The 24,033-nt window shown below is 41.9% G+C and overlaps 1 protein-coding gene across 10 annotated transcripts in view; it reads left to right on the forward strand.

The window, feature by feature from the left end:
* Positions 1-24,033, forward strand: part of syne1a (spectrin repeat containing, nuclear envelope 1a) — a 117,905-nt gene that overhangs the window by 51,737 nt on the left and 42,135 nt on the right. For all 10 annotated transcript variants that reach the window (XM_017423251.3, XM_017423245.3, XM_017423244.3 and 7 more), the window contains 24 exons: positions 1,080-1,235; positions 2,037-2,201; positions 3,159-3,331; positions 3,444-3,597; positions 3,849-3,992; positions 4,275-4,439; positions 5,271-5,588; positions 6,205-6,360; positions 7,871-8,041; positions 11,622-11,948; positions 12,597-12,749; positions 12,917-13,084; positions 13,532-13,708; positions 14,814-14,960; positions 15,206-15,331; positions 15,440-15,616; positions 16,596-16,861; positions 16,989-17,145; positions 17,229-17,627; positions 18,649-20,256; positions 21,038-21,375; positions 21,498-21,642; positions 21,737-21,955; positions 23,437-23,723. In XM_017423251.3, the coding sequence (XP_017278740.1) occupies positions 1,080-1,235; positions 2,037-2,201; positions 3,159-3,331; positions 3,444-3,597; positions 3,849-3,992; positions 4,275-4,439; positions 5,271-5,588; positions 6,205-6,360; positions 7,871-8,041; positions 11,622-11,948; positions 12,597-12,749; positions 12,917-13,084; positions 13,532-13,708; positions 14,814-14,960; positions 15,206-15,331; positions 15,440-15,616; positions 16,596-16,861; positions 16,989-17,145; positions 17,229-17,627; positions 18,649-20,256; positions 21,038-21,375; positions 21,498-21,642; positions 21,737-21,955; positions 23,437-23,723 (6,296 nt within the window). The remainder of the gene's footprint in view (positions 1-1,079; positions 1,236-2,036; positions 2,202-3,158; positions 3,332-3,443; positions 3,598-3,848; positions 3,993-4,274; positions 4,440-5,270; positions 5,589-6,204; positions 6,361-7,870; positions 8,042-11,621; positions 11,949-12,596; positions 12,750-12,916; positions 13,085-13,531; positions 13,709-14,813; positions 14,961-15,205; positions 15,332-15,439; positions 15,617-16,595; positions 16,862-16,988; positions 17,146-17,228; positions 17,628-18,648; positions 20,257-21,037; positions 21,376-21,497; positions 21,643-21,736; positions 21,956-23,436; positions 23,724-24,033) is intronic.

Consider the following 24,033-nt stretch of genomic DNA (forward strand, 5'->3'; position numbering starts at 1 on the left):
TTATGCATCATTTTTATTTATACTGCTGGATCCTGCTTCTTTGAAACTGTTACTGAGAAAGAGACATTTACATTTCTTTTCTTAGCTGCGATCCCAGATATTCTCTCATTTCCTCTCTTCGCTGCAGTAAAGCTTGTCATTATCGCACAAAGTGAATATTAAGTAGGGTTTTAAATTGTTACCTCTTCATCAGATATGAATCCCTAAAGTACAATTTTAAACCCACTGGGAATAGGGAAGGACCTAATTACATTTGTTGAGCACCACTGGATCAAAACAGAGCTGCATCTTGACACAATAGTCAGAGGAGAAGTCCAGAAATCTAATTAATTCTCCTTCTGTCAAAGCTGAAGTGCTGCGTAGCTAAAAGGGCTTCTTTTTTTTTTTCTGGAAGCGATAACGGCTCCTGCCACGTCTGCCAGACACAAGAAAGGAAAAGAAGCACAAAGCGGTAAAAAGATAAAACTGACAACAGAGGAAAAAAATATATCACGCCCATCTCACAGCTCCATCCTTATCTTTGGAGCTATTTTTGTATTTATTCTGTTGCCACTGTAGCACTTCCCCATCGTTGCCTTTTGTCTGGCCCTGTCTGTAATTACATTTCTCCCCCCTCAGCACCTGAAGTACAATACAATACATGCAGGCTTTAGTGTTTGAACTTGTGTTGGCAAAATCCTCTTTACGCTGTCACTTCAATACCCCCCAACCTGCGCAGCCTCATCTTATTTCCCTGCTCTGCACTGTGGTCCCCAACTGAATAACAGCATTTCTGCCAGTGAACATCCAGAGAAATACTGCTGATGCTTGAATTATGATGTTTTAGTCCTGTTTTTTTCATTCATGTATATATAATGTGGCGGTTTCCTTGTTTTCAAAACTTGGAATGCATTAACTCAACTTTTCCAACTTTTGCTGTGCATTTCACACCTCCTCTCTGTCCTTTGTCATTTTTCCCCCCCCTTTAATGGTGCTTACACACAACCATCCTCTCCAATCTGTAATTTCTTTAACTCGCTCCCCTAACACCACGCTGCTCCATCTCTGTTTGTCCCTCCTTCTGCTTTGTGCCGGTCCAGTGTGTGCTGGAGGACATGATCAGCCGGGAGGTAGAGCTGGGCAGGTTGAGGGAAAAAGCTCACCATCTCTGGGAGGGACAAGCGGCCGGGAAAGGCTTCGTCCACAGAGTATCTCAGCTGTCAGCTCAGTATCTAGCCCTCAGCAACTTAACCAAGGTAACACCGCTCCCACCCAGTAACCCTGCACGCTTCCTTCGTCTTCGCTAGCTGTTCCGTGTGCTTCTGGCTCAGAAATGCAGCAACATGTTCTGCTTGATTCGTACCCACTGTTGATTTGCGTGATTTGATGGATTGTTGTTTATGTTTGCTCTAATTAACTCGTCTGTAATTTAAAAAAAAAAACAAAAAAGAAGGCACACATTAAAGTCCAGAGTCATTTACCTGAATGGAGTAATCTTTCTCACCTCCTAAAGGTCTTTGCTGTTGCAGCTTCATCAACATAAAAACATCCACGATTGTGCAGCATACCTCCATCCACTAATGCCAAGCTAAAATGCCAAAGCTGAGATGTGTCAGAACTCTTGACCTTTTTGAGGCTTTCATTAGATAGGCGAGACTCAAACAATTTATTGGATGTATTGTGCAACAAAAATTACACTGACCACAGAACGCTTACCTCATGGCAACGAAAGTATCCCAGCGATGATGAATGGACTTTATTTACCTCGTAGGCTGAACTGGAGGGCTATTTTTAGGTCTGCTTTCCTGTCAGACAGCCAGTCACTGAAAACTGCAGCAGCTTTTACTTTGTTCACTCTACAATTACATGTTAAGCTTGTCTGCCTGATGAAAGCAAACCTGTCCTTGTGCTTGTGGGGGAGTCTCTGGAGACATCTGTTATTCTCATTTCAAACACAAACAGAACAAAATGAAGACACAGTCGATGAACACAGACTGTAATTCTCAGATCTTGCAGAATGAGTGCAACATTTGAAGAGTGTGTTTACTTTGCTGCAGGACAAATCCTCCAGGATTGAGCGCATCGTCGGTGAGCACCAGCTCTTCTCTCAGGGCCTTAAAGAACTTCAGGACTGGGTGTGTGAAGCACAGAGGGTCATCAACACCTGCACCTCCACCACGACAGACAAGAGCGTGCTGGAGGACCGCATGTTACAACTGGAGGTGAGACCGGATGAGTGTGGGCTGACTTTCAGGGATGCATCACAGTGTGTAGAGATTGTCTGAACAACAAAAATGTCTCCTAGTGTTGTTTTATATATGATTTAGGAAAACTGAAATGATAGGAATAAACAAGGAATTTTGAATGTTTAAGTAGACATTAACGTATAAGATTTGATTTAAAAAATATTTGAACAACATCTAAAAAGTGCATAGATGTCTAAGCTAAATTTCAGCGTAAATTTAGAAGACATCTGAGCCTAGACTTGGATGTCTACATTCAGACAAGATTGGAAAAAAAAAAGAAACCTAACAGCACCAGGGTCAGGTTGTTACGAGCCCACTCACATAACAGTGGGCTAACCAGCTGCACAGATGGAGTGGCGCTCCCAGAATAAGAGTCCATGAACTGTCTGCGTGGCATTTCCGCACGGCAGTTATGATTCATGCTCAATTACTGCTTCTTTTTTTTTTTTTTGCTTTTACAAATATGAATTTAACGCTGTCCTCTGTATCAGAGGCATCATGTTGAGCTATCAAGACGCCTCAGGCACAGTTTGATGCTGGTTTGGTTGGAGGTTTTTATGACACTTTAAATAAAACTACATCCTGTTTCAAGGTTTTGGTTTCTTAGTCAAACTTGCAAATATCCAGATTTATGACCAACAGCAAATGCATTTGAGACGTTACTAATTGTGCTGAATAAGGATGCTGTTGCCTCCATGACCCGAGCACGGATAGGCAGTGGAAAGTGGATGAATGGATGGATAATAATACAGTAAAGAGCTGTTGTTGTTCTCATTTTCCTGAATTTTGTCCGATATTCCAACGCAGCAAAGTATACCAACACTGGCTGTACCTTGTGAACATCTTTCATTTCTTCAGTGTTGTAGAAAATAAAAAAAAGATATTTTACATTTTGTAAAGGTGTTTTATGTCTCTTTTCACTTTTGTCTGCAGGCCTTACTGGCTGCTCGTCAGGAGAGGGAGATCCAGCTAAAAATGCTCCTGACCCGCGGAGAGGCAGTCCAAAGAAATACCTCAGCTGAGGGCGTCCCAGTGATCCGCAAACAGATCCAAGACCTCAAAGACTCGTGGGACTCCTTGCTTTCTGCTTCAATCCAGTGTAAAAGGTAACCGGTTGGGTGTTTAAACATTAAATTGAAAATCCCTGTTTTCATGTGTTCTGTTGTATAAACCTGTGTGTTTGCTCTGTTTGGACGTGACTGTGTTGTTTTCCCACAGTCAGCTGGAAGGCGCTCTATCGCAGTGGACCAGCTATCAGGAAGACGTGGAGCAATTTGTGCAGTGGATGGATCGGGTTGAAGAAACCCTGAGCTGCTCGGACCGGCAGTACTCTGAGATGAGAGATAAAACCGCTAACCTTGGAAGGACGAAGGTATCACATGACACAGATAGTTAATAAAAACTGTTTTATGATGGTACTTTGTTAAGAAATATATTCATCTTCATTGTAAAGGTTGTTTTTTTTGTGCTGCAAATAATAGAGCAGCAGTCGTCCTTTCTTGATAAATTAAATGGCTAGTAGTTACAACATATTTTGTGTTCATGTGTACATTTAAAGCCCAGTTCTTTCCAGCTGGGTTAAATTAGCTGTTTGTGTGTGTGTGTGTGTGTGTTTTATTTTAGCTTCTCTATGAGGAAGTTTTAAGTCACAGTAGTCCTCTGGAGACCATTGCCACAAAAGGATCCAACATGGCTGAACATTACACAACCCAGCAGGAGGTGCAGCAGCTACAGTGTAAATACAGCATACTCAAAGAAAAAGCTAAGGTACCAACCCACAGCTACATTTTGTCTTTATATTGATTTTACATTGGTTTTAGACCATCTATGCCTGTTTTATAGTTTATCTCTTACTACCTTGCTGTTGAGTCGTAGATTCTTACTGAACTATGAAGCACTGTAGTCAACATTTAAATGTGCTACTACTGTATAAATAATTGTGACTTTCAGTCTTTCCCTGAATGTCCTCTCCATGTTCTTGAAGGATTTCTGAAGTCATGTCAGCTTTGTGTAAATTGTTGTTTTGTTGACGTTTCCTAACTTTTACAGAATGCTGTCAGTAAGGCCAAGGAGCTGGTGATGGTCCATCAGGAGTATCAAAGGGGGTTACATGTGTTTGAGGACTGGCTTGAGCAAGAACAGGCCTCTTTGGCATTGTTGTCTCATCCAGAAGGGAACGTGGACACACTTGAGAAAACACTGCAGCAGCTACAGGTGGTGAAACTGTGGAGTTTTGTGTGCATTTTGTCATAAACAGACAGAGGCTCAGATTCACTAATGGTTTGTGTGACTTTTGTGGGTGCAATTTAGATTTTTTTTTTTTTTTGCATTCCATCTAATTCACAAAATGAGGATTTGCCTCCGACTTGGTTGTCAGCCACACTGCATCTTTCTGCGCTGGTGCAGTTTGTGCACAATTAAATGAGGTATTATGCATGCATTTAGAGGAAAATCTTCCCATATTCATGAAAATAACCGCTAGAGCAAAAAGCGTCTGATTCCTAAAGACTGGCGTTTAGAGTCAATTACAGTATTTACTCTCTCCTGAGTGCAGGTGGTATTTGCGTCTCTGACGAAGAAATTGAGGTCGTTTAGCTATATGCAGCACTGCTGCCTTTACAAAGAGTGCAGGCATGTCGGGAAAAGTGTTATTAATCCTGTCTGCTTGTTACAGATTGTCATATTTAATTGTGCAGCAAGGGCAACAGAGATTTACTGTGTTCTGAAGCAAAAAGCCATGCAAATTGCTCACACCTGCTGAACTTGATGGATGTGTTTGCCCCAGCATGTAATCAGAGTAAATATGACGCTGAGACAAAGCAAATAAGGGGAGCTAATGAAGAAATGAAGATGGAGCAGATAACACCCAGAACGCATTATTAGTGAATGTGGGCCGATGTACATGTAATGGAAATGTCTCCAACTGTAGCCTGTTCACACAGTCAGCATGCTGCATTTCTCAAGACTGCTAAAGTTCACACAACCTCAAAATATTTTCTTTAACTCAGTAAGACGAGTTTTCTTTTCTTTTTACTTCCTTCACAGAGCTTGCAGGAAAACTGCTCCAAAGGCCAGTCTTTGCTGGCTTTGGTGCTGACCAGCAGAGAGAGAGTCATCCCCTGGGGTATGCCTCAGATCGAGGACCGGGCTCTGGACACCGCAAAGCGAGAGTGGGCGGCCCACCAGAGCCGCCTGGAGGAGACTCAGGCCCAGCTGCACTCCACGCTGACACGGCTGAGGCAGATGGGCCACAGGTTCCTGCACCTGGCTCAGTGGTTAGAGGACACAGAGAAGGTGGCCAATATCAGAAATAACCAGCGTTCAGACAGAACTACGAAGCAAAGTCAGCTGAAGAAACTCCAGGTCAGTCAGAGACACAGATTTATATAAAATATCTGCTCAATAGGGCATCAACCTTTGTTTTTGTTATTCAGAGACTAGTTTGAGAAATAATTTTAACACTAGAATAGGCTGACCTAATAGACTTGTGTGTGTATTTCAGCAGCTTTACATCAATTCTGGTAAAAAAAATAAAAAATAAAATAAAAAAAATCTGTGTTTTGGTTCAGATTTGCTCTTTGACTGTCAGTCACAACAACACAACTCCCAATTTACTCGCTCACAGTGCATTCACTGGAGTGCAAAAGCCAATAAAAAGTTTTTTGACTGTCAGACTGAAAGCAGTGAAGCGTCTGTCACTTTGCACTTCGATGCATTACTTATTTACATTCCCAGTAAAACGGCAACATTCCCCTGCTTCTCCTGAGGTATATTTTTAATAAGAAGACACACATACTTCCATATATGGCCAATCAATCTGTTAGTTTAACCTTTTCTCTTTCATGATTGATAACATTTACACACCTCAATCATATCATCTTAACTTGCAGGTAAAATATGAATCATTCTGAAAGCATTTTAAACTAATTTAGATTTAAAAATTCATACGCATTTCTTTCTCTCTGTTCATTGTGATCAGGGCTACCTCGAGGCAGTGCTTGCACAGCAGGGAGAAGTCGATGGGCTCTCATCTTTAGCCCAGCAGGTTCTGGAGGAAACCTACATCAGCAGTCGTGTCAGTGTTACTGCCACCCAGCTGACCACCCGCTACCACTCCCTGCTGCTCAGCATCCAGGTTCGGGACTCTCAGACGTCTGATGTTCAGTAACTCATGTCTCATAACTGGGTTTCTCAAATTATCTCACCTTTAAAAATAAGGTTTTTGTTAGTAATAACTTGAAATGTTCTTTGTTTTTTCTCCCAAATTGGGGGGGGGGGGAAGGTTTTTTTGTTGCCTAGGTTTTTATTATTATCACATGTTTTATTTTAGCTCACTTCACGCCATTCTTGTGCAGGCTTTCATCCTCTTTTTTTATTTATTTTTGTATTATTTATTTATTTTTGGACAGCTTAGGCATGTAAATGCAATAATAATGAAGCTAGTATTCATTAAAGCGGTGTGTATCGCCTGTTGCCTTGCGTGCCAAAGCTTTAAACAAAAAAAAATATGATGCCGTTTTGTGTTGCTTCTGTATCTTCTGCCCACTGTTCCCCTGTTTCATACATTGTTGTGCTCCCTCACCGTGAAATTTACTCCCAGTTTGCGCTCCAGTTTTTTTAGAACACCCCCCACTGAAATCTCTGTGGGACTTACCTCTGTGAGCCCAGCTTGTGTTGTTCTGTAAACTCACATCCACCCTCTCTATTTGTCTCCTCCTCTGGGGAGAGGGGGGGGGGGGCTAAAGGGAAATCAATGGGGCTCTCCTGGTCAGGGGCTAAATCTGTAAACGCCACAAACCGCAATCTCACACCCAGCATCAAAAGTGTAAAAGATTTACCTGCACTACATTGATTTCTTTTCTTTGCTTTTTTTGATTTTTACACATTCAGTAACACATCTGAGTGTATGTGCTTGTTTGTCTTCCTTTATTCCCATCACTTTAATTTCCCGGGCTCTATGCTACCCACACCTCTCCCTTCTTGCTTAAATTGACTTGAGCATGCATGTACTTACAGATAACATCCCCCTCATTTTGTGAATCCCTGTAATTATACTGCAGGAAGTGGGGTGGGGGAGTGGGGGGGATTATGGGCTTGAGGTGGGAAGCTGTTACCTTTTGTTGAGTCAAAAAAGGTGTGCACTCAGCACTATCAGCTAATTGGAGCTCCTCTCCGCAGGATTTGCAAGTTGAGTGAATATTGTGTCAAACCTGCAAGAAATCATCTCTGTCCTTGTGGCGTTATCGACTCAGAATCTCAGTCAAGTGGATAATGCATCAAAAACATAATAAAAACCTTCACACCTCTTTGTAGGGCAGGTATTGACATTGAGCAGATGAAAGAGGATGAGGGGAAGCAGAGATTTTGTTTTGATGGCTGATCAGAGAGTTTGTGGTCCTTGGTAACCACATGTTAGACTGTTTGGAGAAAATCTCAAACCCCTTAAAAAGAAAAAGATGTTTTCTGATTTTCCTCCCCGACCGAACAGCCAAAATTTGAAAGGACTTGCCAATAAGTCATACGTAATTCACATTTATCTGCCAAAATCTGAATTTATGAGGTCAATTTGTTAATTACTGTGTTTTGTATATTTAAAATAAAGGATTTAAATATTTCCTGTGACATGTCCTCTGTTGTGCTTTCAGGATACAATCAAGCAGCTACAGGAGGAGTTAAAGAGCATCGAAGAGGCAGAAAATCTTTGCGTGTCATTCACCGAGTGGCTCAGCTCGACTCAGAAAAGCTTCACGAGGCTAACTGACCATTCTGAACCTCTGGACCGGGCCGCCATGGAGAGGAAGACGAAGAAACTAGAGGTATTAATCTGTCACTATAAACTATAAACTGCAATTTTTTTATTTGATTAAATTATTACTGTAGATTGTGAGGCTATTGCATAAAAAGTGCTTTGCTGGGTTTGATATACCTTACTGCACAGGATGCAATAAATCACCGCAGGTTTAACACCGCAGGAGTTAGCAGACTTTTAGGTTGAGCCAAATTCAAAGTCAGCCAGTGTAACACACAATTCCTCTTTTTAATCTTGAGATTTTCTTGGCAGCGACAAAATGTTTGAAAATTTATGCGAGGATAGCGACACATTCAGCGTCTGTAGAACAATTGGATCAGACTGCAAACTTGAAGAGAGTTTCTTTGTTTTAGTCCTGCTAAAATAAGCACCGGCTGCAGCCAGAAGAAAAGCACCCATATTGTTTGTGTGGCATAGTTTGTATTGAGTGTGTGAGGATTTGATGAGTGTGTGTGTATCGATCGGCTCTTTATGAAGACAAAGCTGGTGCTGCTTTGAAAGAGAGCGCGGTATCAGGGAGAGACCTCCCACCGTGTGGAAGAGGATGAAGAAGCGTCAGTGTCAGGAGCCCGCTGGCACAGGCACTGTAATTGATGCAGTGCCCTTACCGCTGCACATTACACACACACATACACACACACACACAGTTTTCTCACCTCAAACCCTCGTTTCATATCACAAAATCCACCCAAGCTGACAACTTGCAGCTAACTCCTAAACCTGCAAGCGTTATGTGATTTCACACATTGTTTCCACTTCAGTTCTTTATGTATCTCTGTATCTCAGCTCTCTTTGTTTTTGTCAAACACATCCTCGAAAGCACACAAACACACACACAAAGATGTTTGCAATACATCATCTGGTGTGGTCTTTGCAGTAATCCGTGTCTGAGATCGATGCTCTGTCTCTGTGTAAAGACTAGAGACCTGCTGCCACCACATGTGTCCCTCCACCACTGAAGATAACACAGAAAAGTGCTCCATCACTTCCTGCTCTCCTGTTGGGAGAGAAGCCGGGCTGTTCGCTGAACAGGGATGATTATGCATTGACAAACAGGCCACTTGTCAATAGCTCCGTTAAGGACCATTAGTTGGGTTTGGATTTTATCTGATATAGTAGAAGTGGGATTCGTACAGAAGCAAATGACTCCATCTGGGTTTTTTTTAGGTTTTTCTTCCTATTCTGTCTTCTTTGTTTGTTTGTTTTTTTAAGTTTCTAATTGATAATTATCTAAAAGAAGTCATTGTCTTTAGGCCTTTTACAAAACATCAATTAAATCTCGAAAAAGAAAACAGCTATTTTGTCCTTTAAAGAGTGCTTTCTGAAGGACACAGTAAGAGCTAAAGTTCAAAGATTTAAAAGCACTTTGGCCCATTTTTCCGTTTTCTATTTAAATTATAATAGTATCACATTAAAGACCTAGCATTACTGGAAGGGATGCAGATCACCTGTCATGTGCCAGAGTTTTAGACCAAGATCCTCTTATGTTGAAAAATGATGGAATTGTAGCCATTTTGGTTAAACCTTGGATATAACATTATATCATATTGCGTGATGTCATCTTTACAGTATATATAGGCATATTTTAGCTGTGGTGACCATATTGATGTTCATCCAGTGATTACTTTATGTCCAGTGACATTTTGCTGACAGACAAACAGAGTAGGCTCCAACAGTTAATGCAATGAGGCAACGAATGACAGTTCAACCCACAGGTTAAACTGTTTTGTATATTTCTGGTTTCAAACCAGCGCTCTGAGCTTTGCTTTAACTGTTATACTGATACAATTTAACAATTTTCTCAAACTTACGGCCATTACTCTGTTCTATATTATTGTTGAAGAGACCCAACCCACCCCTCGCACAAACTCTTCTCCCCCCCTGGTGTCGGGTAAACGGTTCAGAAGCATCAGAACCACTACAACCAAACACAACAGGTTCTTTCCTCAAGCAGTCAGACTCCTGAATTACGTATGGCCCTGCACGTGACACAAAAACCCAGAAATGCAGATAAATATCTCCAGTAACCACTACTACAGTACTCTTTAAAATATTTTAATCACTTTACAGTGTGTCTTGTTACACTACCTGTCTAATCCTGGTCACTCTAGCTGCACTGTATCATCCAAACTATTTAAATATCTTTTAAATACTGCAGCTCTAATTCTCTCACATCTCCTTGCCATTGGTACCCTTCCTACTTTTCTATGTCCTTCGTCTTGTATTACTTTTTACATTGATGAAACACTGTTTTAACCCTCTGTATACTTATATTTGGCTGACAATAATCATTCTTGGTCCTTGATTGATTTCGGCCTTCTCACCATCAAACGGTGGTGTCTCACCTCATGAGCGTTGCGGAGTAATAGACAAGTTGGGTTTTCCTGTTCGCTTATTTTCTTTCCAGAAAAGTGGGCCTTGTTTTGGCCACAACACGTTACCTTACGTTAATTTTTATCCCAGTGTTTAAAAATGACGCTCAAGATGGCTGTCAGTGCTATAAAAGATGCAGCTGAAATAAGGAATCCAGAAACTCATGCTAGATAAAACTCATTACCTCTCAAGCTCATCACTACAGCAATCGCATAAAGAACTTGACACGGATAATTGGGGGTACAAGACAGTCGAAACATAAAGGGCACATTGTTCCTGGGTCCTCACATCTAATTATTACCATATTGTACTATACAGTACCAGAAGAAAGAAGCAGCATATATAATCTAAATCCACTGAATTATCATTTTGTTATGAAAGGTAATTATGAAAGTATACTTTTGATGCAGAATTATATAGTATTTCAAGGATGTTTTTGTTGTTTAGAAGAGTGGAGGTGCACAGAAGAAAACTGTAAACTGTAAAGTGTGAAATAAGGGATAATTTGACACGATGGAAGATGGTTAAACAAAAGGAACCAAATCTATGGCCACTGCAAATTGTAATTGCTGAAGACTTAAACGCAGAGTTGTATGTGGTCCGAATCAACCAGTTTATTAAAGTCACAGGCCAGGAACATTGGCGATAATGATCAAGCTTGGAGCGTCACATTAAGGAGGACACATGGACGTGTGCAAACACACTCAGGTCTTGTTATGTTGCTAACAGAGGTGGATTGAGATCTGGGCTTGTTGGAGTGGGAGCTTTCTTTCTCTGCTCAAGCATTAATAGGGCGATGATGAAAGGTAGACGGCATCCCATCGAGTGGAGGTCAGTGTATGTGTGTGTGGCGCGTGGTGGTTGCCCTGGAAACCCCCGTAGCTACTGTTGCCTGTTAAGGGTCTTTATAATTGGGTCCTCCTTTCATATTATTCACCGTGGTTTTTCCTCACCATGAACTCCCAATCTTCTCCACATTTCATCGTGCAGGTGTCAGTCTACCTGATGGGTTCAAAGCTTTTCAAAAGCCCTGCCAGCCTACTTTTGGTAGCTGGGCAGAACTAGAGGTGAAGGACAAAGAGACAGTGTGTTGTGATTTTTGATTAAGCAGTGAAAAAAGATTTATTTTTTTTTAAACTTCGTTGTGTGAAATGTCCTATTTGAAGGTGATTTAAGAATTGACGAGTTCTATTTCTTCTCTCTTTTTAAACCAGTCTCTCCAGTCTGAGCTTCAGCACGGTCACAATTTCCTGAAATCGCTGAGGGAGCGTGCAGAGCAGGCAGCGGGCTTCCTGGACGAGGCTGGAGCTGAGAGTTTAGGAGGAGAGGTAGAGGCACGTCTTGCCCAGCTGGAGGAGCTCGCCGGAGGACTCAGGCAGGAGCGCAGCTTCCTGGAGCGCACGTTACTGCTAGCAAAGGAGTTTCAGGACCGGTACAAGGCTCAGGTCCAGTGGCTTGTGGAGACCAGAGCTTTGCTCAGCACCCCAGTGGAGCCTAAGGCTGAACTGTATCAACGAAGAGCACAGCTGGCTAAGTATAAGGTACAGCAAAAAAAAAAAAAAAGATTCTGAGCATGAATGCATTAATGCCAGAGTCAGTAATTTTGCACTTTGGTGGTTTTAAAGTGTGAGGTGGTGCTGAATATTATTATCCTAATAGGCCACGAGTGACCTTGGCTGTCTTACTCCAGTAACTCGAAGATGAATATATTAAAAAAATAACTGCTGATCATTCCCAAAGTTGCAAACTGGTGTAGAAAATGGTTAGTAGTGTCTTAGAGCCCTTTGAAGTAGGATGGATGGATGGATGGGATCTGTACAGTTATAAATAAATTATGATATAACTAGAGAAATTGAACTTGCAATGTGAACGCTGAGTGCTGAATGACTTTTGAAATTTGCTGAAAAAGCTGAAGCTAAAAGAAGCAAAAGGCTAGCTAAAAGACAAGTTAGATCGCAAAAAAGTACAGAAAAATAAAAACCGCTAAATAATAGTATTAATTCTAAGTTAGCGGTCACACAATTTAAGTTAATTCAGTATTATTGATTGCAATATTAGGATTGTAAATAATTAAACACGTGTAATAAAGACATGAAGATATGAAGCAGGTTGTTGCTTCGTTTATGTATGCTAGATTCAGAATATATCCTTGAAGTGTACTAAAGAAATCAGTCTGTCTGTGTCTTCAGACTCTTTTGCAGATGGTTCAGTCCCATGATGGATCCATCAGGTCAGTAATCGAGAAGGGAGACACTTTGCTGGCTTCAGTCCACTACCCCTCTGTTAGAGACAAAATGCACCGACTGCAAAAGGACTACACTGCACTCTGCAATGCTGCAATGGTGAGGACTACCTCAGCACTTGTGATGTGCAGAGAGGAAAAGCAACAGTGTTTTTTTTTTATAAGTAGTACATAGATTAAGACCACTTGGAGTGTGGTGATTTTGATTTCTTGCATTGACTGTTGGTACTCAGCATGGTGTGGTTGTGTGTGATTTTCGGCGTCCAGGCTCACGTGGAGAATCTGGAAAGCCAGGTGAAGGAACAGGAAGCTTACCACAACGAGCTCCAGGAAGTGGAGCGCTGGCTGCTGCAGATGTCCAGCAGGATGGTGACTCCTGATCCAAGCATGAGCAGCAGCCTGGAGGCAGCAACTCAACAGCTGGCCAGGCACAAGGTGACAAATCGCATTATTTCACTCTGGCTGCTGTTTGCCATGCTTGTGACAAACTATGCAGTGTGAGTAATAGACCCTAATTAGTAAAAGATGTCCTTGACTCTTCACTCTGGTTCCAAACTTTACAAACTTTATCTGTATGATGATTGTTGTACTGTATTATCTGATTGTTGACCAATTTGTTTCTTTGATTGTATTTTTTTATTGACTGGCTTTGTAAAAATAACAGATTCAGGAGACAAGCTGAGGGCTAACATTCTCTAAGAATTATTCTCTCCTCTGTTTTCTTTCATCCTATCATTTGTCCAATTCCCTTTGGATCTCACTGTGCAGTTACAGTCTGTTCTGACCTTCTGTCAGAGCCATGTGCAGACTCATCTTTTATCACCTTTCTTTATTGGAGTTTGCCTCTAACAAGACCCTCCTTTGTCACTTTAACATCCACAGGCCATCATGGAGGAGATTGCGGGCTTTGAGGATCGCTTGGCGGGTCTGAAAGCGCAAGGAGACCGCCTGGTACAAGGCTGCAGTGACCGCGTGCAGAGCCGGCTGAGACAGCAGGTCCAGACTCACCAACAAGGCATCAGAGACAGCTACTCTGCCATCTGTAGCACAGCGCAGAGGGTGAGTAAGGAGGGGATGGGAAAAGAAAATGGATGAATGTGTAGGAGGAGGAGGAAGGAGAGAGTCATGGGAACGTGTACTAATGTTGTAAAACGGTTTCTTAACATTTATAATGCAAGAGGTATAAAATGTGTTGCACTGGATGCCCACACACGTGTGAAAACAAACGCATGCAGAGACAGACGGATGTCCCAACAGCCAAAGTATCCACTTAATCCTAACTCATCCTGACACTTAAACCCATCTCTTTAGACAGCCCTTCAGTGCCGCTTTAGAGGGCACAACCAATTATATTTGCCAAAGTGGAGCTCAACAGCAGCCGCACTCAGACCCCAACAGCCAACATCACTAACTCAATCTCTCCATATTAATCTCCACAGATCCCTTGTCAACCCCATTTCTTCACGCCTGAGCCAAAAATGATCACACGCTGCCATTCAGTGGATCTGGCTAGTCCTTTAATCCAGCCCCACTCTGTCATTTTGGCAATCTCCACTCTGTCATCATAGCTCACATCCCTAGATACCAACTCCACCACCACCATCACGCGCACATCCAATCTGGCGTTGTTTGATCCAGCCACTTTTTACCACTACGCTGCTGGCTTCTCTACAGCCGCGCCTCCAGTGTTATAATGGCTGCCAACTGTGTCCCAGCGCAACACAGCTCTAATATCCTGCCTGGCTGCCACTTGCCACCATGCCAGCCTTCGAGTCTTTGCCAAATACACTAGGCTGTTTGCCAGCATTCGCCCTCCCCAGCTCCTCCTTTCAGACTCTCAAATTAACACTGTCAATCAGACGTTGGTGTTTCACTCTCCCATAGAGGGCATAGACGCCTCCACATTCAACACCTGTTAAAAACAACACTGCATAACTGGCTGCTATATAGGGGTTTTGTCATTTCATGTGTTACTGAAGTTGAAAAACATGAAGCTAGTTTGTGTTGTAGTGCTGTGCCCTTCTTTTGTTTCATTCATTGTGAGTTCCTTGTTTGTATTTTGTTACTTTTGGCTAAAAACAGCTCAGTATCAGTATCTTAAGAATCTGAATAAAAACATGATATTATTAATCTTTTAAACTGATTTTTTAAAATATCCTTACAGGTATATCAGAGTCTGGATCATGAGTTACAGAGACATGTCAGTCTCCAGGATGCACTGCAGCAGTGCCAAACGTGGCTAAACTCTGTTTCAGAAAAACTGGAACCTCATCCAGAACCATCCCTCAGCCTTGAGGAAGCTCTGCAGCAGGTCAGAAAGCATTTTCCTACTCAGTGAATAAAACATTGCCTTCTTGGTGTTTTTTATTGTTAGTAAGTTCCATTTGTTTAAACAGGCATTTTTTTCCTGTCTGTAATTATGCACAAATCTCTAATTTGATCAGTTTAATAACCTTATATTGCATGATTGCATGTATATAGATGAAGGTGGAGAGAGACTGAGCGGTTTTGCCAGCAAAAGCAATAAAATGAATCATAAAAATCTTCATAAAACAGGTGAAGCAGGAGCGGGCTCTCCAGGAACAGGCCAGCACATACCTCCAGCTCGTGTGTTCAGCTTGTGACCTGGCTGAGCCGAGGGTCAGGGCGGCTGCAGCAGCTATCCAGCAGATCAAACTGCAGGTCGGCTCACTTATAAGAAACCTTTTTCAGTGTCTGTGTCAGCTGGTTTTGCTTTTGAAATCGGATACCTTGGCTTTGAAGTGATTCCTTTTGTATATTAATTTTCAGATTGAGGAACATATACTTCTCTGTGAAGAGGGAGCAGACAGCTGGAGGGACATCGAGGAGCAGAAGGCAGATCTAGAGACCCAGCTGAGAGAGACAGAACAGCAGCTTCAGAACCTGATCAGGAGACCTGCAGAGCTGGAGCCTAAGATTGCACAGAACCAGCTGGACAAGGCACAGGTCTGTGTGCTTGAGTTTGATGAATATTTTTTCTTTAAATCTTCCATCCAGCAAACCAATAATCACAACAAACCTTATCTGTTGCACGGAAAGTTGCATATTGCAGAGTTTTGGCTACAGATAAACCTTTTAACTGATTTAGAATGACATAAAATACGACTCTGGTTCTTCTTCCTTAATCGGTGAATGGGGATCTGTGAAATGCTCATATTGCTTCACCTAAATCCCTGCTTATTTCAAACTCCTCTGAAATAATGATAAGGTTTGCCAACTCTCATCCATTACAATGAGAAAAAGGAGAGAAAGACCCAGACTCAGAGAGTCAATGCAAAACTCTGAACGATGAGCCAGCTGGCTGATCCCTTGAACGACTTGAGTGCAGGAGTTGCTAAGAGAAATGGGGAAAAAAAGAGAAAACAAATAAGAAGAAAAAAGGCTAACAAGTTGACCAACATGCCATCTAGTTGTTGCGGTGTCTCCTGTGTAAATGGGTAGAACTGGGTCAGTCTTTATTACTAGTTTAGAGGCAAAAACCCAGCTGTTTTTAGTTGTATCTGATGATGTGTGTCCTCAAAATGAAGGCTGCAGATTGCATGTTCTCTCAAAGATTTCTCCAAGAAACAGTACCTCCTTTGGCTGATTTATACCGGCTTCTTGAGCTAATGCTTGCTCCCCATTTCATTCTTTCTTCACAGTGCATTTAAATTAGCTGTAAAGCCCCTTCTTGCAGATGTCACTGTTTCAGGTTTCAGGTGGTTCTCTGCTAATTCAAAGACAGAAATCCTCATCCACATCCATGATATGTTGCTCATGATATCATATGATAACATAAAAAAACACATTAAACACATTAAAAATGTGCTTTTTGGTAGATTTTAGAAAATTGCTTTATAATTGCAACACCAAAAGAAAAATTCAAACACCACCTCCTAGACAAAGACTTAGACTGGTCCTGAATAATCTGCTTTCTTTCATGCAGGAGTTTCTGCAGCAGATTAGGGAGAAACAAACTGAAGCAACTCGTTTAAACGAAGCCATCAGCAGGTTGACGAATGGACAGGTCTCTCCTGTCCTGGAGGAGATAAAGAGACTGAAAAGAGGCTGGATGGAGCTGGGCCAGCGGGCTGAAGAACTGGAAGCCCAGAGGGGGGAGGACATGCAGCAAAGTGGAGAGTACCAGGAGAGTGTAGTTGCTGTGGAAGAACTCTTTCACCAAGTGTCCAGGGAGTGGGACTACCTCGCCAGGTATCAAGGTCTTATTTGAGACTGTGACTTACTTTGAAACCTTTACATTAATTTTCAATTAAATTCATACTCATATGTATCAAACTGTTTGTATAGACTTGATGTTTTCATGCATGTGTGCACCTAGAGCTGACACAGAGAGTACAAGTGAGCATCTAGAGGCTCTGAGGAAGCTCGCCAGTGACCTAGAAGATCAGAGAGAAACACTAGAAGACCTCAGGGACCAGAGACAAGCCATCCTGCCTCGACTCAGCCTGCTAGACAAGGAGCTGGTCAAACAACAGGTGAGAGCATTCATGTCCATCATTCAGCTTCATATATGATAAGATATTAGGTTTAGTAGCACCACTGTTTTGTCTGTCTCCAGGTGGGTCATCTGGAGCAGCGCTGGGCGCAGCTGGAAACCCTCATTCTGCAGAAGATTCAGGATTCTGCTCAGACACTTGAAGATCTTGCTCGGGTGGAGACCCAGCTGAGAGATGCCAGAGAGTGGGTGGAGGAACAGCGACCTGCTCTCACCTCTGCGCTGAGAACCAGCCCGCCGCCAGATCTGGCTCAGAGTTTCCTGTTTGACCATCTGAGCGTTTGCGTAGAACTGGAGGCCCGTCAGCAGCTGCTTGGTCAGGCGGTGAGCGAAGCCCAGACTGTGGCCTCCAGACTCGGGCTCAGTGAGAAGAGATGCTTGCAGGAGCTTGTTGAACAGGCCCAGATGGAGGTGGAGGCTCTTGGGGCTCGAGCTGCTCAAAGGAGGAAGTACCTCAGTAAGGTAAACAGCTGGAGCTTTGAATTAGATGCTAGGGAAGCTTTAATTATACCCTAAAGGATTTACAGCCCTAATTCTGAAAATTTTGATATGTTGTGTAAAATGTAAATAAAAACAGAATGCATTTGTTTGCGAATCTCATACATTTCATTCTTAACAGAACATATCAAATGTTAAAACTAAGTAATTGTATGAATTTTAAAAATAAGGTAATTTTAAATTTTATGGTAGCAACAGATTTAAAAAAAGTTGGGACAGAGCCATGTTTACCACTGTGAAACATCCTCTCTTCATTTAACGACAGTCTGTAAAAGTTAAGGAACTGATGAGACCAATTGCTGGAGGTTTTTGAGGGGAATGTTGTCCCATTCTTGTCTGATGTAGCATTCTAGCTGTTCAGTGATTCTGGGACTTCTTTGCTGGATAGAACCATATGTTGTTCTAAAACCTGGATATACTTTTCTCAATTGAGGATGCCTTTCCACATGTGCAAGCTTCCCATGCCAGAGGCACTAATGCACCCCCGTACCATCAGAGAGATGAGCTACTTTTAGACAAAGTTTTTTAAAGACTGTCGAACCTTTGCACATCTTTACTTCTAAGAGATTCAACCTCTCTAAAATGCTGTTTTACACCCAGCCCTCTTCTTACTGAACTGTTAACCTTAATTATTTACGAAATGCTCCTTCATCTGTTTATTTGTACCACTTTTACAACCTTTTGTTGCCCTGCCTCCACTTTTTTGAGATGTGTTACTACCATAAAATTCTGAATTACCTTATATTTCCAAAAAAGAAAATCTACATTTTTTTTTAGTGTAAAGAATTGAGAAGTTTGCTATCTTCGACTGTGAATAAAATATGGGTTTCTGAAATTTGCAAGTCATTACATACACAACTTTCCAACTTTTACTAAGTTGGAGCTGTACCACTCTCTGGTGAAAAACTCCACTCTGCTACCTATGAAACTTCTGTCCTTGTATTTCAAATCTTAAGTGAGGTTTAATTCTTTTTTTTCCATCCAGGCTTTCACAGAGCGGACACAGTTCCTTCAAGGCCTGGGAAGAGCCTTGTCTTGGGTAAAGCAGCAGGAGAGGAAGGCTTTGATAGATGACCACATTGCACTTCTTCCTGAGGACCTGAGCAAACAGGTCGCTGCGTGTCGGGGCGTCCAGAGCGGACTACGAGCTTACCAGAGAGAGTTGGCATCACTTTGGGTACAAGGACGAGAGCTAGAAAGAGACGCCACCGACAAAGAGAGAACTGAAACACTGGCAAAACTCGAGGAGCTTCAGGCGGCCTTTGAGACCGCCCTCCAGAGAACCACCCAGCGACTGGCAGGCTTAGAAAAAGCGTTGACCTCAAGGAAGTACTTTCAGGTTGACCTGGACAAGACCTGCCACTGGTTGAGACGAGCAGATGCCATAACCTTCCCGGAAATCAATTTCAGCAGTGTTGATGAGTGCTCTGATTTGCAAACACAGCTGTCTAACTTTCAGAGTCTCTTAGAACAGGCTTCAGAATATGAGAACCTCCTCCTTATTGTCCAAAGAATCGGCCAGGAGATCCTCCCTACTCTGAACGAGATCGACCACTGCTACCTGGATGAGCGGCTCAACGCCCTGCCGCAGCAGTACAACGCCATCCTCGCTCTAGCCAAAGAGAAAAAAGACAGACTCCAGCAGATAATCCTCGAGAGAAAAGAGTTCAGCACTTTCTTTGATATAACTCACAACGCACTGCAGGAACTGCAGGAGCAGTTTGACAATCTTGAGAAGCAGACTATCAGTATACGAGAGGAAGACGTTGTTAGCTTAATGAATAAATATAGAAGTATTGGTGAAAGTTTAGTGCACATCAGCCCTGCTGTTAGGGAACTTTATGGAAAAAATGAGGGGTTTCTCATCAGGGGTCAGCAATACAGATCTGAGGAGACACAGCAGCTGGTTGGTCTCCACAACGCACTGAAGAGGAGGAATGATCAAAAGATGAAACATCTCAAAGACTGCTTAGAAAAGCTAGCCGAACATAACGAGGTGATATCCAAATTACGCTCAAATTTAAAATCCTTCAACGAGGTGCTGCTCAAAGTAAAATCAAACAAAGATTTAAGGACTTCAGATAAAATCACTAATCTGTATTCACTGCTGCAAAGTCTAGAAGGAGTGAGATTTCAGGTTGAGGAATCTTACAAAGAGGCCAAAAATCTCAATCTGAAGTTTGACGCCGCTGCCTTTCAGGAAACCACGCTGCTCCTTGAGTCGTTGCAGTCTCTGCAGCGTGACGTTAAATCTTTTGTAGGAAAAAGTGAAACGGGAGTCAGTGAGACTGAAGATTTCATGAGAGAGGCTGAGAGCATGTTGAACTGGTTGAAGACTCTTGAGGAGAAACTGAAGGAGCCTTTATTGTTTTCAGAGGTGAAAACTGAGAGGATCCACGAGGAGCGGAAGCGGAAACTTAAAATCATGGAGGAGGAAGTGAAAAGCAGATCGAAGGCGGTGGATTGCTTGAGTGTCAAAGAGAAGCAAAAGTATGAAAGTAGAAAAGAAACAGTTCCTGCCCACGTAGAAGAGAAACTGCAAGAAATGAAGAATCTGGGAGCTGAAGTTCAACGAGAAATTTGTGCAAAACAGGTAACTGTATGTGCTACTCTGTTTTTTCTTTCTGTCTATGAAATATTTCCCAATATAAACTGAATTATGTTCCTTTTCTTATCAGGAGTTTGATTCACAATTCAGAATGTTACATTTAGTTTAGTAATTTTTGCTTTTGGCTACTGTATTTCTATGTGTCACCTTAAGCTGTTATTCTAGTAGTTTTAACTTTTAGATGCTGTTTTGCCAGTTTTAGCATTTAGCTACAGTTTTGCTGGTTTCAGCTTATATCTCTGTTTTGCTGATTATAGGGTTTAGCTTCTGCTTTGCTAAGTTGAACCTTTAGCTTTTTTTTGTTAATATTATTTTTTAGCTGAAATATTGTCAAACCGAGGGGGCCTAAAACAAACTGACACGGTTCTAAGATGAAATGTTATATATGTATGTGTGTTTATTTGAATTAGTAATATCTTTAGGCACCCAAACATGCTTTTAATTACAGTAATAGTTATATTTTCATATTATGTCCCATTTAAATACTATGACGTGAGGATTAGTTTTAATCATGACATTACTGATTCTGGTTTATTAAGTTTAACATAATTTCTGTTATTCTTTACTATGGACATTTTTCTTTGTATTGACATTTTAACTAGAAACCTATAAACTCCACCTATAAAGGCATATTTATAACTTTAATATCATATACTTTTAACTTGTGGTGTAAACCTTTGACACACTGTATCTAACCCTGGTCATAAATGTCTTGTGAAACAAAAGGAGAGATTTAAAGTTAATTAAATCATTCTTTGTTTTCCAGCTGGAAATAGATCAGGCTCTCGCTCTGGTCCAGAGGCAACACTTATCTCTGCAGTCCATGCAGAAATGGCTGGACTCTGTAGCAGATCTGCTCCACGGGACCGGTTCGGGGGTGGACCCTGAGAACCACACAGACTGTATGCAAGACCTGGGGGAGGTTTTAGCCCAGGAGAAGAACTTCACAGCAGGTTCTGAGGACCTAAAGACTTTGGAGCGTCTGTTGGCTGATTTTATGGATGCAGCGGTGATGAGTGGCCTCAGCGAAAAGATTCAATCAATGCAGACGATGAAGACAGAACTCAAACAGCAAGTGGACGCTTACAGAGACATGCTGCAGAGGTATGTGCTCATTCAGCTCCTTGAATCAAGTGTACAAGTTAAATAGAACTTTTAATCCAATGTTTAGTTTCTATTTTTTATGTCACATCAATCAGCAGTTCTTTGTAATGTCTTTTTCTCAGGTGTGGTGCTCTGTGGAGGTCCTTTCAGTATGAAAAAGAGGCACTGGTTGAACACATGAATGACTTAGAGACCAGCATGGCCATGTTTACAACCGCTAAAGCCAACAGTGTCCACAAGGCAGAGGACAAGTGTCAAAGATACAAGGTGGGCAACTTTTTCGACAGATCATTAGATATTTCTAGGAATTATAAATCCACAACTCCCCCCCCCGTTTTAATTTTTATCTTTTTGCTCGCAGTCTCTGGTGGCTCAGATCGACATGCTGCAGTTGCCTCTGAATGCTTTGAAAGAGAACGTAACAGAGTTGGATCAAATCATCTCTGAATCCGGCAAAGCTCTCACCAGCCACGTCGTATCGTCACTATGGCAACGGTGGACGAGGCTCCGCGGTGTGGCCCGAGCCCAGGAGAGGGCACTGGAGGACACTGCGAGGGAGTGGAGGAACTTCATCGAGAAGGTAAAAAAAATAAATAAATAAATAAATCTGTGATCTTGGATGTTGTTGCTGTGTGGGAGTGGGCTTCTGCCGGTTCTGCTTCTGTTAGTGGCACAAAAATCAATTTGCGCAATGGAGGGGTTTGATTTTTTTTGGTAAACCGCAGAAAATTTGTATCTTTGTGTTTTACAAGAATGGTTCTTGGCATGCGAGTTGATTGAATGGATCTGTGAAGATTTATAGTTTGGATCAATCTAAGCCAGAAATGTGATTATTTTTCAAACCACCAATTAAATCTAAACCATATTAACTTTATTTAACCCTCCTGAGGCCCTCAAAAGAGAGCGAGAGATGAAGAGAGGTAGCGAAGCTCTTGTAACTTCGGGTCAATTTGACCCAAAGGCCATGGGAGGGTTTAATTTGTAAAACTCCTTCAGTGACAGGTTGCTGCTGCAGCCCGTGCATGATTTAGTGTTATCACGTGGGTTTTTTTTCCCAGCACCTGTCAGCAATATACCAAAATGATGGCATATAAACACTGAAACACCAAAAATATAAAAAAAATGAAACCCAAATTTTCCAACTGCTTGGATCAGACTGTGCAATTATGTCCCTATTATCATGCTATTATGTTTGCACGGCGGTGGTTTAAAAGACTTTCGAAACCGGAGATACTGATCAAGAGCACTTTAAAGTTTTCCAAGAAAGCCCTGGCTGCTTAGAATCAAAACAGAACGAAATCAGGGATGACTTGAGCCTTTTGCGCAGTACTGTATTTGTAGTCATGATGATCGTAACAAACTGTTGCAGCAGCTGCAGATTTGGGTCAGTAACAACTGAACACCAGTTGCTGCGCTGTGATGTAACTCCAGGCTTCGGGCCAGCTGTGTTTTCCTGCCAAAACAGAGTGTGGCATGAAGCGTTTTCCCGCCTTTTGACCTAATTCACGCTTAGACTCTGTCTGCTGCCGAGATTTCCCATAAAGCCCCGCTTCTAAAAGGGAAATGGAGTCAAACTGAAGGGGACAGCCACTTCCTCGTATGTGGCACATTCCTGCTGTCCATTGTTTTTCTTTGGCTCTAAACGGGACATGATGTCATTCTCTGCTATCCCTTTTTTTGAAACTTTCACAAATCATGTAAGATGTCCTACTGAAAGATAATTATTCAAATTGGTCAGTGTTTTGCAAGTCAAAAGGTTATTTTTTGTACTCTTTTATTGTTTTATATTGATGATCCCAAATCTTTCTCCTGAAAACCTAAACTAAATATTTCTTATATGTTCCCAAACTCTCAAAAAAATGTTTCCATAAAATATTTTTTCCTTATTCATTTGAAAACACCTCTTAATCAAATGAAGATGCTGGAGTATAGCTACTTTATCAGGTCAGGTGAACAAGCCTAAAGAAGTAATAGTCAACTTTTCCTCCCATTTATAAATAATTTAATAACATTTTAAGCAACAATATACTGAACTGTCATGCTTACATTTCTGGCTTCTAGATGGAGAAGGTTCGTTCTGTGTCCAAAGACCTCCACGGTCGTGTTCCAGACAGTACGGTAGAGAAAGCAGCCACCAGGGCGGCGCTCCAGAGCCTGCTGGAGTACCACGACTCCTTCAGCCAGGAGGTGGAGAAGGAGCAGTCCATACTGGCCCTGCTGGGGCAGCAGACTCGCTGTCTTAGAGGAGAGGACGAGAAGGAGGTGGTGATGGAGAAGAAGACGGAGAATGGACATGAAGAGACGACGTGTCTGCAGGAGATCAGAAGCATGCAGGAACAATATGACAGGTGACGGAAATAGTTTTTGTTCAGTTCAGTCTCCTTTTATAGTGCCAGTTCACAACAAAAGTCATCTCTGGGCCCTTTATGAAAAAGGGATATAATTATATACAGTCCAATTCAGTCTAGAGCTTGTTAACCCTGGTCATCATAAACCTTGTTCATTTTTTAAAGCTGTCAGTCTAAACTTTAAATTTCCAAGTTTTGACAATAAAACTCCTCATTTAGTGCTTCAGTGCAATAAAAATATTGTCATGACTAAAAACCTAAAACAAAAAAATATATAAAAACATCCAAATCAGGATGCAGAATTTTTAGT

Source organism: Kryptolebias marmoratus, linkage group LG19 (assembly GCF_001649575.2).
Source record: "Kryptolebias marmoratus isolate JLee-2015 linkage group LG19, ASM164957v2, whole genome shotgun sequence".
NCBI lineage: Eukaryota > Metazoa > Chordata > Actinopteri > Cyprinodontiformes > Rivulidae > Kryptolebias > Kryptolebias marmoratus.